The sequence below is a fragment of the Musa acuminata genome, chromosome BXJ1-1 (genome assembly GCF_036884655.1).
Source record: "Musa acuminata AAA Group cultivar baxijiao chromosome BXJ1-1, Cavendish_Baxijiao_AAA, whole genome shotgun sequence".
Classification (NCBI taxonomy): Eukaryota; Viridiplantae; Streptophyta; class Magnoliopsida; order Zingiberales; family Musaceae; genus Musa; species Musa acuminata.
In genome coordinates this window covers 10875328-10892635 of record NC_088327.1, presented here as the reverse complement: position 1 = coordinate 10892635, position 17308 = coordinate 10875328, and the positions used below count along the sequence as shown (strand labels likewise).

The 17308-nt window shown below is 37.7% G+C and overlaps 1 protein-coding gene and 1 long non-coding RNA gene across 5 annotated transcripts; both read right to left on the bottom strand.

Moving 5' to 3' along the window:
• Nucleotides 1-332: 332 nt before the first annotated feature.
• On the bottom strand, nucleotides 333-12988 carry LOC135584675 (paired amphipathic helix protein Sin3-like 4). Of its 4 annotated transcripts, none has more exons than XM_065181323.1 (23): nucleotides 12516-12988; nucleotides 11802-11966; nucleotides 11530-11698; nucleotides 11350-11448; nucleotides 11105-11275; nucleotides 10531-10846; nucleotides 9684-9817; nucleotides 7042-7117; nucleotides 6904-6933; nucleotides 6482-6732; nucleotides 6232-6386; nucleotides 5777-5901; nucleotides 5382-5636; nucleotides 4540-5217; nucleotides 4366-4454; nucleotides 3172-3819; nucleotides 2994-3094; nucleotides 2736-2874; nucleotides 2489-2641; nucleotides 1543-1715; nucleotides 1363-1474; nucleotides 1079-1269; nucleotides 333-751 (listed from the first exon to the last, which is right to left on the bottom strand). In XM_065181323.1, exons 1-22 carry the CDS (start codon nucleotides 12584-12586, stop codon nucleotides 1102-1104), a joined length of 4278 nt encoding a protein of 1425 aa, XP_065037395.1. In that variant the 5' UTR covers nucleotides 12587-12988; the 3' UTR covers nucleotides 333-751; nucleotides 1079-1101. The 4 variants fall into 4 exon arrangements, with proteins under 4 accessions (XP_065037395.1, XP_018680657.2, XP_065037391.1 ...); XM_018825112.2 differs by having other exon boundaries at nucleotides 6904-6969; nucleotides 12516-12939; XM_065181319.1 differs by having other exon boundaries at nucleotides 2489-2635; nucleotides 6904-6969; nucleotides 12516-12939.
• Nucleotides 12989-14013: 1025 nt separating this feature from the next.
• LOC135680575 (uncharacterized) lies at nucleotides 14014-16776 on the bottom strand. The gene is made up of 4 exons (XR_010515479.1): nucleotides 16638-16776; nucleotides 15640-15734; nucleotides 14392-14472; nucleotides 14014-14300 (listed from the first exon to the last, which is right to left on the bottom strand). It is a non-coding gene; the product is annotated as an uncharacterized LOC135680575 (long non-coding RNA).
• Nucleotides 16777-17308: the final 532 nt, after the last annotated feature.

Here is a 17308-nt window from a genome sequence, read left to right as displayed (position 1 = left end):
CACCGCTGGTTCACGTCAAACCACAAAAGACACATGAAACAAAAGAAAGTCTATTTATTCTCGTTATATTTCTCCCGCTTCAACAACCCCATTCATCTCTCAGTCATGCCATAAAATTCAGGGGGAAGTATAGCATCAACCATTGTTATTAAAGAGTGACGAGAACAATAACATGATCAGCATGCAGCACCAAACAAACAATAGAGGGAAATCAGAAAGAGAAACCTGTTCTCAGAGTAGTACTTGAGCAACACTGGGTCAGAGGAAATCTCCGACCGAGGAAGATAGTGGGTGGAAAGCCAAATGAAGCAAACACGAGGATGTGCCTCATCTGAACTCCCAACAAGATGCCAATCACGTATATTCTTAACGATGACAGACAAAGTACATGCAGCGGTTACCTACACTTGTTACAGGAGTAAGCAGTTTACATCTGAATGTTACACTGTGTTCTGGTGGACTACCAATATGAGCCAAAAGCTGGAACAAGAAAAAGAATAAAACAAAACATAGTATCCGTGCAAGGGGCCAGAAGGTCCGAGGTCATACATATATACAGATATGTGATGCCGAAAGCCACTACAATCAACTTATAATGTTCAACGTATGTACCACAAATCCATTTAGCTACTGTTTTGAAGACAACAAGATGGGCGTAGTGTGAAAGTGACTGGCCGCGGGCGAGAAATTTTCAGTTCTGCTGCCGAGGAGAGGGCTCTAGGGTGGGTTGTTGACTAATAACAATCAGCCACTGCAAAACAAAGTCAGCGCCAGTTTAGTAGTGAGAACTTACTCGTGGAAACAATGAAGACAAAATCAACCCAACAAGCTGCTTGAAATTGTTCAAACTCATTCAGACAGAATTGTACACTTGCTCGATTAAGTTTGGAGATCAAGTGACTAGTGGAAGTACTTAGTTTAGCAAAATCCTACTCGAGCAAAGATAAACTCCAAATTTTCAATAAGGGGTGATCGTTGTTGAAACATGAATAATAATGATCTGAAACATTGCAAACAAATGAACAGGTAAACAAGTGTCAATATAAATAAATGTTTTTCTTTGCAAGGAAAGACTTACCATTTATCTTGTGGCAAGATGCATCAGGATCTAGACAGGAAACTGGACAGGAATTGGTGAAACAGCTGTACTTTTGTGTCACGTACTTGTGATGGCTGTGCTTGGTCATGAAATATAGACCCCCCACATGAATATCTCCTTTTCTTTCTCACTCGGAACAAGAAATCTTCCGTGTCTAGCACATAAGACACCTGGGAATCAAAGCAACAAATATAGACATTCCCACAGTTAAACAGGTCCAAATATCAAGACTAGAGCTTCTAGTAAAACTATCAAACAAGTACCTTTGAAGAACTGCAAGATATCTTGCATTCCAAGCCATTGATTACTTGAAACCCAACCATGGTCTTGCAAGTAGAAGTGTTTTCATCATCTCCCACATATTTGCGTTTATTCCTGATGAATGAAAGGCGGTTAAAACGTTAGTTCCATGAAAACACATGATAACACACAATCGTGCTTACCTTCCCAGGAAGACACCCTCTGCTCCTATCTTATCCGGAACACTTGACAGAAAATCACTGCATAGATAAGCTGAAAAGCTGGGATCTATTGTGACAGCGGTGACTTCAGGCTTCTCATGTCCATATTCCATGAGCTGAATGGATAGGCAGGTCATGCTTGAAGATTGTGAACACTGAAAAAAGAAAAAAAGCAGAATACGTAAGAACTGATAAACTGCTTCAAATATTTAGATTTTTTCCTATGATCAAATATTTGGAACATGATTGCCATATTCTACTTATTATAATTACAGATTAACAACAACAAAAAGAACCGTAAATCCCAACTATTTGAGGTCTGCTACATAGATCTTTTGCCGCATTTAAGATCTGTAAAAAGTTAAATATTTAATTAAGTACAGAGTACTTAAATCTTTATTTATAGTTTCTATTAAAATCTATTTAAATCTTTCTTTACCTTTTCTTGTACCACTAATATTAATTATTTCATTTCTTCTAACTACTGCCTCCGAATGTCTCCTAGCACATGCCCACACTATCTTAAATGATCTTTCCTCATCTTTTATCGAAACAATACATAATTGTTCATAAATAAAAATATTTCTTTTTCTATCTTTCCTAATAACTTTACTTATTCATCTTCACAACACAAACTTTTTAATACATGTCTTAACTGTCCAACACTCAGATTCATAAAGCATTGTTAGTCTCACAACTATCTTATAAAATTTTTCTTTTAATCTCAAATGTATCCGATCATCACATAAGATTTATTATAATTACAGATGCAAGATCAATAATGAATACTACAAAGAACATCTTATAGTATTAGTTTTTAGAGGATATAGTTGCCAAAGTAACTATGCATGGAAAAGAACATGAATAAAGCAACATGTGGAAATTTATTTCCCTAAAGACTTGGGAGAAAATGAGAAAAATAACTCACACATTCAAATCTGTATATGTTTTCATCATGAAGAAGCACACGAGCATTCTCATGATAGACTAGATCAGAAGATCTGCCCGATCGCCTTGATTTTTCATACAAGTATAGTTGGAGAAGCTTATTATCCATCTCATCTGAAGCTATTGCCTGAAGCTGAAAAAAAAAGAGTAAGGATAAGTGGATTCTAAAGAAATGAAAGGATACAATTCTCCAAGAACCATGTAGTAATCTATATGTACATAAATACCTGTTTAGCAACTTTATAGATTAGCTTGTCCAATGTGAAAAGTACATAGGACTGAGTTCCAATGATAGCACGACAATCATCTTCGAACTTGGTATTGTCAGCAGAACCATCAAGAAGGTGGTAAAGAGCACTCATAAATCTGCAAAAAATCATATTAGGGATTTTCATGCATAGTAATTCAAAAATATAAAAGAGAGAGAGAGAGAGAGAGAGAGAGAGAGAGAGAGAGAGAGAAAGATGGTTGTTGATGTATAATACTTGGCATATAAATCAGGAGGGCTTGTATCTTTAGAACTTCTCCATTTCTTTTCGGCAGCTAATGAGTTTGTCTTGGCCGAGAGTATCCTTTCATACAAAGTCTAAAAATGAAACAACATAGCTATAAACTACTATCGCAAATATGGGTTATAAAGTATCTAAATGGAACAGGTCTGACCTGATGAAGCCGAAACAGCACATAAAATGAATCATTTCCATAAAAAATTCGCGAAGATTTATCTTCCTTATCATGTAATGCTGTAGGCACATGTCTTGCAAGAGGTTTAACTGTGTGCAGAATTCGTTCAGAAAATGGTAGTGATGTAATTTCTCCTTCAGCTTCACCCTCACTTTCAGCCTTTGCATCCTGGTCGTCATTCCCAGCATCATCTTCTTCCTCTTCATGATCTTCATGCGAACACTCCTCACCATCACCAGATTCACTGCCGGAGACATCCTCACCAGCCTCTGATGCATTTCCACTGACCTCTGTAGACCGTTGAGCACTTTCCTCACCCTCATCATCAGCATCCGCTTCATTCTCCCCTGCAACCTCACCACAGGAAGCCTCTACTTCTCCAGGTCTGACTTGATACTGTCTGCTAGAAGAACCGTCTTTCCCTTTAGGAGTTACATTTACAGCAACATCCTCAAATGTCACAAAATTATCCTCCTCAAAGTCTCCATTCGGTGACAATTCACCTTCTTCTCTTTCAACCTTAAGGTTATTCAAGGAAGCAGAACCTTCACTAGGTCTGTGACCTTTGTTGCCTTCAGTGGTGCTACCACCATTAGCCGCTAGGATAGGCCTTCCAGTTTGTACACCCTAGTGCATTACAAATAGCCATATCAAGATTTAGACAAGATTCCCAATTTTAAGATAGAACAGGAAAATATTCTTATTATAGCAAACAGCATTTTGGGTTCGTGTGTGTGTGCGTGTATATATATATTGGCCAAAAACACAAGCATTTATTTGCAAAGGCTTTTCTTTATTTCCATGAAAAATTAGAGTGAGTTAGATTTTACTAGTGGGGCATAACAACCCTCCTACAGGTTCCTTTGTAATACACACCATTGGTAACTGCTGCAAGAATTTCATGTGAGCAGACAGATTAGAGACTGAGTCAAATAAAGAGTTCATCCATGAAAAAATAATGACCAGATACCATGGTAAAGACTGTTTTGGTGCAATATGATATATCTGGCATGGACCAGCACAAATCATACAATTTACTGATAAAAATGACATCTAATAGCAACTAAAATAACACAAAAACCTTGAAAACTAATTATCAAACATCAATCATAAACCATATACTCGAGCATAAAAACTCAAAAAAAAAGGGAAAGAAAAAACACAGATTTATACCTCTGAAGCAGGTAAATTTTCATTGGTAGCTCGAGGTTCAACTAGTGTCTCGTTTCCAAAATTGCCAGCTCTAGATGCACCACTAGCCCCTTACAAAGAGAACAGAAAAAGTAAGCTAAAGTTACTTTAGAATGAATAGGAAAATAAAATGTAAAAAAAATTTAGACCTCCAACCTGTTACAATCTCCCGGTTTGTTCTATTGTGACATTGTTCAGCTCGACCAGCAACAGAAGTGGTATCTGGCATACGCTCTGCAGACACATTTGTTACGGTTATTCCAGACACTTCATCAGCCATAGGAGCACTACCCTGCACTCTCCCTTGCAGCAAATTGTTACAAAGATTTTCTCCATGGCGAGTGGTTTGATCAACATCATGAAAACCATTTTCAGTAACTGTTGTATCTCCATTGGCTGACCTTGTCCTGCACAGAGCTGTTTGTTCAGATGGAATGTTCTCATCACCATTGCTTTGCTTGGAAGCACCAGCATAATCAGCACCAGGGCTCCCATTGCTTTCACCCACAACTGACAAATTGGCTTTGACAACACGACTCTTAGGTTTCACATCTTCAGCATCTTCTGCAAGTTGGTTTCGAGATGGAACACCCAATAGGGGCTCTAAAAAAGTAGTCCATATCTTCATGACTTTGTCCAATTGATCAGAAGATGTGCAAACTTCTCCACATGAATATTTAATGATCTGATACAAATCCTCATGGATACTTACATCAACATACTCAAATGCCATATTGGGAACAATAGGCTGCCTATTTCTGGCAGCAATGGTGACAAGAATGTCATCCTCCTTCTTCATCTTGTCATTAATTTCTTTAATCTCAGCCAGCAAAGCTGTTCAGAAAGCATAAGAGCATATAAGACCGAGGTACAGCAAACAAGACCTAGATTTACAACCTATCATATGTTACAAGCAAATAGAATCTATGTTTAAATGAAAAAGGCAACTTTTTTCATCGTGATACTAAAAGCTTGTAAAGAATCAAAATATTACATACCTTTTGTGCTCAAGCTCTTTGTATCCTGTTGCTTAAAATAAAAACTGCGATGATCAAGTGATTTATGATAGTTCTTGGCATATATTTCAGCCCAAACTTTATTAAAATCTGAACGACACCTAGACCATTCCTCTTGCTTCTGTTTCAGGCGGGTTAATATGACTGGCAAAGCAAGACTGGCATTCTTGCGAAGTACATCCATGACATCAAGGCCATGGTCACCATATAACCGTTCAATGCACCTCAAATTTAAAGCTTGAGAAAAAAACAATCAAAAGAGAAGAAGTCAACAAAATGTGCTGAAAAGCAGAAAAATGGAACAATACAATGGGAAGCTGAAAGCATGTACGATAAAAATGATATAGGGCATCCATTAAATAATCATGCATACTAACAGTTAAGGTGGTCTTCCATGCGAGTTGGATTTTCTGATTTGACAGGGTCTTGCATCATTTCTATTAATTCTTCCACTCGTTTGGTTGTGATATTCACCGATTCCAATAACATATCGAGCTCAAATCTGAAAACATTTTGTAGAGAAAAAGTCAATGACAGATCATAAAGCCAAAGAGTGATTGCCATCTAATTACTAGTTTGATTTTTATTTGAGAAAAAACTAGTACAGTCAGTAAGATGACATGAAATACAAAAGAACAAGAGACGGCACAAGAAAAATGCAAATTCTAAGTTCAGTAAAGAGTTCTCATCATGAACTATATAACTTGGTATACATATATATATATATATATATATATATATACACACACACACACACACACACACACACATGTATATATATAAGGCTATTGAATAGGGAGAAAAATAAATTAGAAAGTATCAAAGCCAGTACCTATCATCTTCACATCTAAATAAGCTTTCTTCATATTGGTTTTTGCGCATGTGCTTGAAAGAGTAATCCTCACTTCCAGAAGTCACTGATACCCATACATCATTTAATACTGACACTCCAAGTTCAGTCCTGTGGCTAGCAGGAGGAATCGGATACTGACAAAAAAGACATAAATAACAAACATGAAGAGCAAAGACAAGATAGATACATGAATTGAAAAAAAAAACACACAACTTTGGGGAATAATTACATTTTTTGGTAGAAGACGGTAACTTGGGGTACAACGTTGACAATTTGAGAGGTCAAGCTCTGAAATAGGTTTCCATAAATTATACTTTTCTTTGTTTGTGAACAAAGTAGCCTTGTGAGAGGCACCCTCTTTAGAATTGTAAAGAGCACCTTTGTCAACTCTTTCCCTTTCACGATCTTTCTCCCTCTTATCCATTTCACGCTCTCTTTCTCTGTCTCCATCCTCTAACTTAACTGGCCTAGCAATGTGTCCTTCATAAAACAATGATTCTTTTAGTATACTACTTACTGAATTAAACCAAAATCATATATTTAAAATTTTCAAATTTCTTGAGGAGTCAGAAAAAGAGACATGTCTAGTCCAGACAAAAAAGGTTAACTAATTTCAACTACAAACACTGGGAAGGAATCTCGGAGACATACTTTTGTTGAATACTCCTTCGAGAAATCCATCTGCAAAATAGCCTTCATTTAGAAAACTGTGAAGGCCTATATGATTAACATCTTAATAGGTTTGTAGAAAAGGCATATTCACGTCAAAGGGAAGATGTATAAGCTCACCTATATTTTCACAATGTGCCAAAAATTCATTGAAGCCATCCATGAGATCTGGATACTTTCCAAGGATATCACTTACCTATAACAACAATGAAGAAACTATATCATTCCAGGTGCTAAGGGTCTCTGATAGAGAAGATAACACACAGAGCATAATATGAGCATAACTTGTTAAAGCAATAAGCAATTATTATCAAGTCTCTCACCTAAAATAAATCAACTATCAAATGCAGCAACAAGTCAAGAAGACTATGAAAGAAATTGAATATGACATTTTTTTCTTTCAGAGAAGAGAAACCAAATATTATATTATATTATATTATAATATATATATATATATATATATATATCTTCTTTTGTGAATTGACCAACAATGCCACCAATATCCCATAAATTGTCCAGTATAACACATAATGTAAGCAATTAATTTTAATGTAAGGATATAATCAACAAGGTGTGTTGCATGCAGAACCAGATTGCAGCTAAAGGAAAAAAAAAATGCTTGGTGGTCCCATATTATTGGCCAGAGACAAAATCAATGAAAATAGAAATAATTGCCAAAAGTTTATCTACAAACTCTAAGAGATCTCCACAGACATGCTATTTATTATAAACACAAAAGGTAGGCCAAAACTACATTCGTTAGTACAAAAATTGCACCTAAATGAGCCAAGGGTATCGAAACGACACAAATACCAAGTCATCACAGCAAATCTTTTAGTTAGAAAACCTTATGTAGCTAGGGCTGCTAAAGAGGTTAGCCGAGTGCACAAGGCTTGTAATACTCCGATTAGTCCCATATTAGAAGTGAGCAAGACTAAGATTGGCTTATAAAGGTCAGATGAGTGTCCTACTATCAAGTCAAATGAAGTTGATGGGCCAGTTAACCCATTAAGCTCGGGTCGTGACGTTTGGTATCAGAGTCGACCTAGTATTTGGGCATTGAGAGAGGGGGCTACGCCTCACATGCACCATGGTAGAGTTTGATCTAAACTATGTTGGGCCTTAACGAGGGCGTCAAACCCTTGAGTAGGGAATTAGTCTCATATCAAAAATGGACAAGACTAGGATTGGATTATAAGGGTCTGATGAGTATACTACTATCAACTTCAGCTTAAACATTTTGACTTAACCTTATCAACACACCTTTTGTATCATGGCCTAGTTTCTACTTTCACCTCTAGAAAATCAGGTTTCTTACAACCTTCACTGCTATCTTCTTCATGTTAAATGTTGATATGATACATTAAAGTTTCCATCAAACTCATACACTAGTTCGTTCCAAAAGCAGACCAATTGTTGTTCTTGATTATTTTTGACATAACACAACTTAAAAGTATCTCAGCTAATCAATATTTACACCTGCTTATGCTGCATCAGTATATGTTCCTGTTCAGCACAGCAGTACTGCATTGTCTACCTTTTCCTGGTTTAATATATCCCCACCATTCAGAAGACTGTTTTCTTTCTCTATATATGGAGTATTTTTATTTTGATATTTTCAATAATTATGAACTCAACGTGCAATTTGTCACTGCAGAAAATCCTAATGCAGTTGCAACCAGATTGTTTATTGCAACTTGAAAATGAAAAAAACAGCACTAAGAAAGTGCAGACACCAGCCTTATCAGTAGAGATTCACTTGAATTGTTGCTTATAAGCCTTCAATAATCTTTTCACATTGCTTATTTTGGATCTTAAATGCCATTTCTATGATAATTAAGCATATTTTAAGCACTTTCCTCAACATCAAAGAGCTACCACTTGTCACAAAAGTATTCGATGAAAAATGGGAAGGCTAGCAGTTGAAATAAGTGGTGCATACATGGGCAGTAGTAATTAAGAAGGTTCAATAAAATGTGCAAAGATTTTCAGAAACTTTCTGGGCAATGTTCACACAATAATACCAGTGCCAACAATACTATATTGCTAATTTTATCCAGAACAAAATGACTTGGGAAAACACCATCAATGACGAGAAAACACCAATTAGAATGTACGAAAAATAGTAACAGGAGATTGCAGACACTGAGTTATAGTGCTTGCTTCTAGGAACAAGCAGACAAGTGGCCTAAGAATATTGGGCTATCATATACCAGGTGAGTTAAATTAAACATTTGTTTCCACATACAAGATTTACTGCATTAATCAAGATATGGAATTTGTTGGCCTTAAGGGAAGGAAAATGCAAGTTGTTGCATTAACAGGTATATTCTGTTTATCCAACAAGTAATTAAATAAAACACTGAAAAAAAAAGACAATCTAGGGTAGTTCCTATTTCAACTGCTCAAATAAGAGCAAGGTATCACATTGATTCATGGTTATCCCTCCAGTATGGTTCTTTCAGCTATCAAATTTCTGTATGAGCCATTATGTCAAACTTAAGTAATAAGTAGTGGCCATTTAAATTTATTGTCTAGAGTCAATCAAGTTACCCTCAAAAAAACTGGATACCATTTCCAGACAAATACAAATGGTCTATTTACACATAATGGTAAAGAGGGCTCCTCTATCTTCTATGATAACATAAGAAACTTCAACAGAAGAACAAATTTAGATAACAATTGTTGAACATCTAAATAAAGAAGTTATAAGATCAGCACAGTCACTGTGGATATGGATGCTTCAAGAATCAAAATCTTACCAGATTCTTTAATTCTGTTCTATTTATTATTTCTTTGCTGTATATGTGAAGGCATTTCAAAAACTCCTGGTATGTGTCAGGGTGCAACTTTTCCTTGACTTTCTCGCAAAAGTTAAATTCTCGGGTATATACACCTGCCGCATTAAAATTGAACAAAAGATAAGGTATCACAACATTATAGCACGTGCATCATAAAACCATTGATTACCAGGAATAAACTTCAATTCTAACAGTAAACCAACTGGATGAACCACTCTTCATATCACTAGACAATCTTTACTGAAGCCTCTCCAGGTGTAGACATCTGTTACTAGAATCGATCCCCACATGAATTCAACGCTCATGCTAAAGCATAAAAGAATCAGTTCTGTAAGAGAAGTACTAACTAGGTAGATCTCACTTTGGCTGATTGAAATGATCCTGACACGATGATCCAATTGGAAACTAGTGGACATTCCTAGAGATTTACTAACAGGAAACCAGAAATCAAATATAAGGTGTTTACTACAACTAATTAAACTTCATCTCAAGATTCAGACAAATAGCAATATTGAGCCTTGCTTAGAATCAAAAGAAAAGTCTTAAAAATTGCGATGACAATTCAGAACCTATAGTGACAATCAACAAACACATTCAAATTTGACTCTGTGAAGAATAAATAAAGCATCAGGGTTCATTATAATGCAGCATCTGTAAATAGTAAAGTTGGAAATTCCATGATGCATATGATTGGTTGGAAAGATTGCATATGAGAACAATATATTATGATATTTATGCCACAAGAAGAGCCGCACTTATATCAAACATATAAATCGAACAACAGATGACAGAATCATAGAAGACTTACTCTTCAAAGCATTCTTATCATCAAAAGATGAAGCTGAAATGCTATAAATGCCATCAGCGCCATCACCTCCTTGCTGCATTGGCTCGGCAACAGAGTCATCCACCCTTTTAGATGAGTGTTTACGCCTAGGATGTGTGTTACCTAAATCTCCGCTGTCATGATCCATGTCCTTCTCATCCCATTCTCGGTCTCTTTTGTCCCTATCTTCCTTCCTATCTTTTTCTTTCTCTGCAAGTCTTCTCTGCCTATCATGTTCTGTATCAGGACGATCGACACTAAAATCGCGATCGGCATGTGATGTATAAGCTCTATCCCTCTATAAACCCAAGGAAACATTCATTTCAGTTCATAACATGAGGATTATAGAACCATATGCACAAAAATTAGCAGAACACAAATCTGAACTGAATTATGAGCCTACAAAGTTATAAACGAGTAGCATATGACATCTATCTTCAATACACCAAAAGTGAACTCATTTTTTAACATCAGTATTACATCACTAATACATCATCATACTCTGTTCAGGAGACCATTGTCATTTAGTTGTGACCACTGAAGTGTGCATGTGTACCTTATCCCCATGAACATGCCTTGCTGTAGGCATAATAGAGCTCCTGTCATCTCGACGCACAAAGGGCCGACCAGAATATGGATAATGTGGAGCAAATGTTGCTGAAGCATCAGGCAAAAAGTGTGTGAATTCCTCGAGCAAATCTTGATGATTCTGAAAGAGGGCTGCCACCTAGAAACATACACAGCCACGATTGTTTCAGTTGTTCATATTTGTTGCCACAACACTAATTGAAGGTGAAATACCTCTTGGTAGACCTCATGAATTGACTTATTCTCCCTTCGATACATATTCAGGATATCTAAGAATGACTTGTAAACATGATCATCATTCTGGAAACGATTCTGCAGCACATAAAATGCAACAAGTCAGTGCCAACAGTGGCCCTAGCTCTAGGATTAAACAACTAGTTACTGCATATATACCTTAATTTTGTTAACGAAATTGATTGCTTCCTCAAATTCGACTGGTTTCTTTTCTTCTGGTAACTTAATCTCATATCCCTTTGGCAAGAAGGTGTTAAAGCCCAAGATCAGATCCCGATGCCCCTTAAATAATTCCTTCACCCTCATGATAACCCCATTTGTGTCAATCCTGCAAGGTGTTCCAAACAAAAAAGCAACAAACACGTCTATCAGAGAAGGGAAAAAAACAACTTCGAAATGATATGTGATAGAGAGAGGAGATCAAGGTGAACCTCTGGCTCTTGAAATCTTTCATGACTTCAAGAAATTCATCATATTTTTCCCTTTTGTCTTGAAATATATCTTTCACAGCCTTCAGATAAGCTAGAGCATCATTAGTTGTGAGTTTGGGTGTACTACCAGTTGCCGGTGCTGGAGCCATATGGGTTTGCCCGGACCTGTACAAAAACGACCAAAATCCATTGAACGACGACAGATCCAAGCGTCCACCGTATCTTTCCAAGTAAAAGATGAGGACCAAAAAAGGAAAGAAATAAAGGGTATGATTTTTCTCTTTTTTTATCTCCTTCAAAATTTTCTTACAAGAAATAATGATCCCAGCCAACAAATTAATATCACTGAATGACCAGAGCCGGGGAAAAAGATCCTAAATAGATGGTCACTTGAAGGTAGCTTCCAGAGGGGAAAAATCCCATATCAACGATGAATTTGATAAAATATAAAATAAAATTTATAATTTTTTCATATAACCCCTCTCTCTCTCTCTCTCTCTCTCTCTCTCTCTCTCTCTCTCGTAAAATCCAAACCTCCTAAAACATCAAAATAACAAGGAAATTTTCGTCATTTATTCAAAATGATACCGGCCGACGAACCAACCAAATAACCCACGGGTAGGAGTCGGCCTCTACGAGAAAAAAAAAAGATCACAGAAAGCGAATCGAGATATACGAACGAAATGATACGAAGAAGGAGACGGAGAAACTCACGGATCCGCTCGAGGAACGTTGGGCCGTTTGAGCTGAGAACCCATCAAAGCCTCCTCCCTCGCCCCTTTCATCGACCCATCAAACCTCCGAGGGGGGTGGGGGGACAACTGCAGTGATCACGAGCCCTTTTCCCCCCTATCTCCACCGACAAAACGCGGATCGAACCCTGAATCGAGCCAAATCCTCGATCTTTCTCCACTCTGCGCCTCCTCCGTCGGCTCGAATCCCGATCGAACCAATCTGAGAGCGTGAACCGGCGGGGATCGAGGTGTCAAAAGCTCGCGGTAGAAGCACAAAGCGGAGGCGACGCGCGCGACCGGAGAGAGGGGGAAAGGGGAATGAGCTCTTGTCTGCCTCTATCTATGGAGAAGAGGAGGAAGCAAGCGGGGGAGACGAGACGAGGAGGCTTAAAACCAAAATAAAAGAAAGAAAGAAAGAGAGAGAGAGAGAGAGAGAGAGAGAGAGGTGAGAGCTCTCTTACATGTACCAAGGAAGTTACGGAAACCGCCTCCGCTCGTAGTCCATCTTTCCCAACCGTCCGATTGGCGGGTGACGCCTGCTGATCAGGCATCCATCAGCCGGCCCATCCAACGGTCAATGTTGAACGAAATTTCGTCCGTACGATCGGGTGCTCCCTCGATGTTGGACGGTGGGATGCGCTCGATTTTAGGGTGGGCAGGTTGCAGTCACCTAAACCGTGCCGGTTTTGTTAAAATTTCTGGGTGCGGTGAGGTTACCTCACCTCAAGTTGGTGGCTTGTTAGGTCTAGACCAATTGTATGATGAACGAGGACTTGACAATAGGATGGGCTTCAACTCCGTGGCAATCCGGACCGGCATGTTGGATTCGCTCGTGGTCGTTGAAGATTGCACGCATGTCATGTGTGTTATTCTTCTTATTTTACCCATTCGATTCTTAGATTTTAGCTTTCAGCAGTAAAAGAAGGCGTCTTACGATTACGGAGGCTGTTAGATTTCCTGGCAAGAGGGCTTGGCCATCATATAATTTAGGATCATGAAGGGAAGAACATAATCCAAGAGTGTGGCTCGGAACAAATGGTCATTAGGATTTATCTGTGAGGTGGACATGGATATGCTAAGCGAGAGAAAATAGAAATAATCATCTGTGTGTTATCTATCTGTTGATCGAGAACAGCATAATGACAATGTGCCAAGCAGGTGGGTTATTTTATGGAGCTTCTTAGAGACGTTGCATTTACCAAGTCAAGTGTTGAAGCCCATGTTAAGTTGGCTGGCGGAGGAGAGACTTGTGTCATAAGATGAGATTAGAACCTGTCGAAGCTTGTTTCTACCTTAAAGTTGGTGGGCTTACAACACGCATATCATGCGTTTAATTTTGGTGGGGCCCAAGTCGTTCACACATTTCTGTCACTAAATGTAGCAACCAAGCTGTTCATTGCATGTAACACCATGGTAGTTCTCAAGATGATTAAGGTAATATCTGCAAATAAGTTCTCACGAAACAAGTTAATACTGGATTTCCAAGAAACTGGGTGGGCATGAGGATAATGATCTTATTGCCAAGAGGAAACATCAACCATACATGCACCATAATGCCCCCTTTTAGTTAGGTTCCAAACACTCGTTGAAAAGCATATTTCAGAGGTTGTTCAAACAAAATGAACAAGCTCAAGAATAATATTAGCACAAGGAGAAGAGCCATTCCTGATAAAACGTCGTTGTCAATCATTCTTTCTACGACGAGAGGTTTGAAACGCATTAGCTCCTTTTGCAGATCATTGTGACTCTCGAAGAGCAATAGTAGCTTGGAAGCCATGAAAAAATAAATGCTATTAGGCCTTACGGCGAGACAAAACAAGTAATCAGCAAGGGGAGGAATATCACAGCAATCTTACATCATCGTAGATATCTGGGGTCATCTGTTCGTTCCGGCTGACAATGTCGAACAATGACAAGTACAATTGGTAATCGCGAGCCTGAAAAAGCCAACACTGGTCATAAGTGAATGATGAAATGATGAATTGAAGTTGCGTGCCGCTGAACCATTTGAAGAATAGGTTTACTTCTAGATGCTTTCATCGTTAAAATGATGAGATGAAGTGGTGCCTTGCTGAACCATTCAAGAAGGATCTTCTAGATCCCTTAAGTATTTCTAAACTACATAAAAATCAGCATTCCAGCCAACGCTGGTAATTAAGTTTTATATTCAAATCCATGGATTGTTAATTTACAAACTGCTGATTCACTTGGTTAACAATTTCACATCTCTGTCGGAGGAATGGAGATGCTTGAGCAATCCACCAGTAACTGAAAATGTCATCTCGCTATCAAGGGAAAACAGGAGATCTCAGTTACCAGGGCGAGAGATGAAGTCTACCACTCCCATTCTCCACTCAAACTCACTGAGAAAGAACTTACCTTGGATATTTTGTAAAAATCTTTCTTGTTGGCTAAGAATACAAGCTGTTGATATCTTAGGTACGACGGGATTCTATGTTGAACCATCAGAATCATGTACAAATAGATACATATGGAGCATGAAATCTTCCAGAGGTGTGGATGACAACTATTGTGCAGAATTACCTGGTTGATCTTTGTTCTGAATTGTAAGTTCCCATTATGACTAAAATTTACCAACCCAACCAAAATCGTGATACGTGATCAAAACATCTAATATTTGGTGGGAAATAATTACCCATCTTTTCCCCTCGAAGAAATAAAATCTAGTTTGTCACGTACTTCAGAATTTCCATCATGATTACAGACCTCGTAAATGTTAAAATAAACAAATCAAGTAACAATATGCACCTAATACGCCTGCTAACTTATTAATCAACAAAATAAGATTCCTGTGATAAGATGGTGATGATGATATTTATGCCATGGGTTTAAGACTAATCCAAATCTTTTTATGAATTAGCAATTTTGGCCTGTTGCAAGCTTAAGCTGTAGTAATGCTGAACCAGTGCCAGCAAACGTATCCTTGAATCACAGTACTCCATAGAAGGACTTCTTTTAGTGCATTAAATTCATAAATGGCACATTTTGTGATGATGGTGTACTAAGAAATGACTACTGCAATGAGCTTCTGAAACCTCTCAATCCAGAAGACAGAAAAAGAAATTCTTTTCTTAAAGGCTCACCTTTACTTTCTTCACAAAGGTTAGAGATTCTTCAAATGTAACAGGTTTCCATCTTGACATGAAGGAATTGAAGTCCAGCATCGGAGTCAAATTCCCTGTGACACAATTTTTAGATGAACATCTAAATGCTGCCATGAGCATACAATTTGACAGTCAAGAAAAATATCAATAACTTAGAATGTTCAGTGAGATAATAATTATGAAGATAATTTATATTAGTAGCTAAAGCAGAAAATCCCATCTATGGCCAGATGTAGCAAAATCCATATTTTACCAACTTCATCTTTATTGGAACTCGACATGAGTGAGTACACACATACATTTTCACAGCTCAACTTTTAACTGAAGGGACCAAATAATTACTCATGTTCTCCAGCCTTATTAAAACTAGAAATGTCTCTTCTAATTGCTATGAGACTATTAATATTCATAATACTCTCAGAAAATCATTATATGTTCCTCCATCACCAAACCCAACTTCTTTGATCCGCAATCGAAGAAGTGATAGCTCGTGGCTCCAAACAAAGGAAATAACCTTGAGATTTCTCTCCTTGGGTACAGATCAGTTGTTTCAAATGAATGAGCTATTATTGATGACACCGATATTCATATATTAAAACAATACCTTCGTTTATTTACAGTTTAAATTCTCTGGAATTCTATTCTATTATGGAATGAAAACTTCTTTCCCTTGGCAAATGATCCTAAACAACTAGTCAAGAAAAGAGAACAAAATAAAGAAGCGGAACAAGAACGGGTTCGTCAAGGATGTCTTTTTCTTGAATTACTCGAACAAAAACGCGATCTTTAAGACACATGAATCAGCAAGCGAGAAGGGCACAGGAAAAAATTGCAGAAGAATCGCAGACCGCAACACAAGCCAGGAATATGATATCATAAAGCACAAAATATTACGATTCCTACACGAGAACACCTATAATTCCTACAAAACAACGAAAAAATTTACGCAAGATCGGTGGGCAAAATATACAACTTACAGGAGCAGAGATTTGCAAGCTTCGGAGGACAAACCGAAGCAGAAGGGAAAGCACCGCAGAGCGAGCGAGACGGGTGAGGGAGACGGTGGTGTTGAGGTCTGGTCACCTCAGTACAGTTACCGGAATCATGTCACGGGCCATGACGTGGGGCCGTAGGACAGGCTGTTTCCGATAGCGGGCCCGATTAAGAATAAAGGGCCGCCGGGGCCCACCCGTCGACATCGCTGCGTTGCAGCAGAGATACAAGTCCGCATGTTTTGTGACCTTTGTCAATGCTATAATTATTGCAGGATTTTGGCTTTGTTATATGTTATTACAGATCATTTTCTCGGAGAACGGCCGATCGCTCGGATGTCAAGACGCATGATATGATCATTAATATCATAAATATTGCGTGGTTGTTCGATTAAAGAATAGGTTTAGATTACGTTTTTAATTTCATAAATTATAGAATCATGAATGGATTATGGAATATATCAAAAAGGGAATTTGTAATAATTTAATTCTTTGGGATCTATTTTCTTGTGAAGAGTTCTTTTTTAAATCAGTTTTCACCTCAATAATTCCTTATTAATTTAATATTTATGTTTTTATATATATTATATATATGGGTAAATTTTTTGAAAAAAAATAATTTTAGGAAATTTATAAAAAGCACCTCAATATTTAGA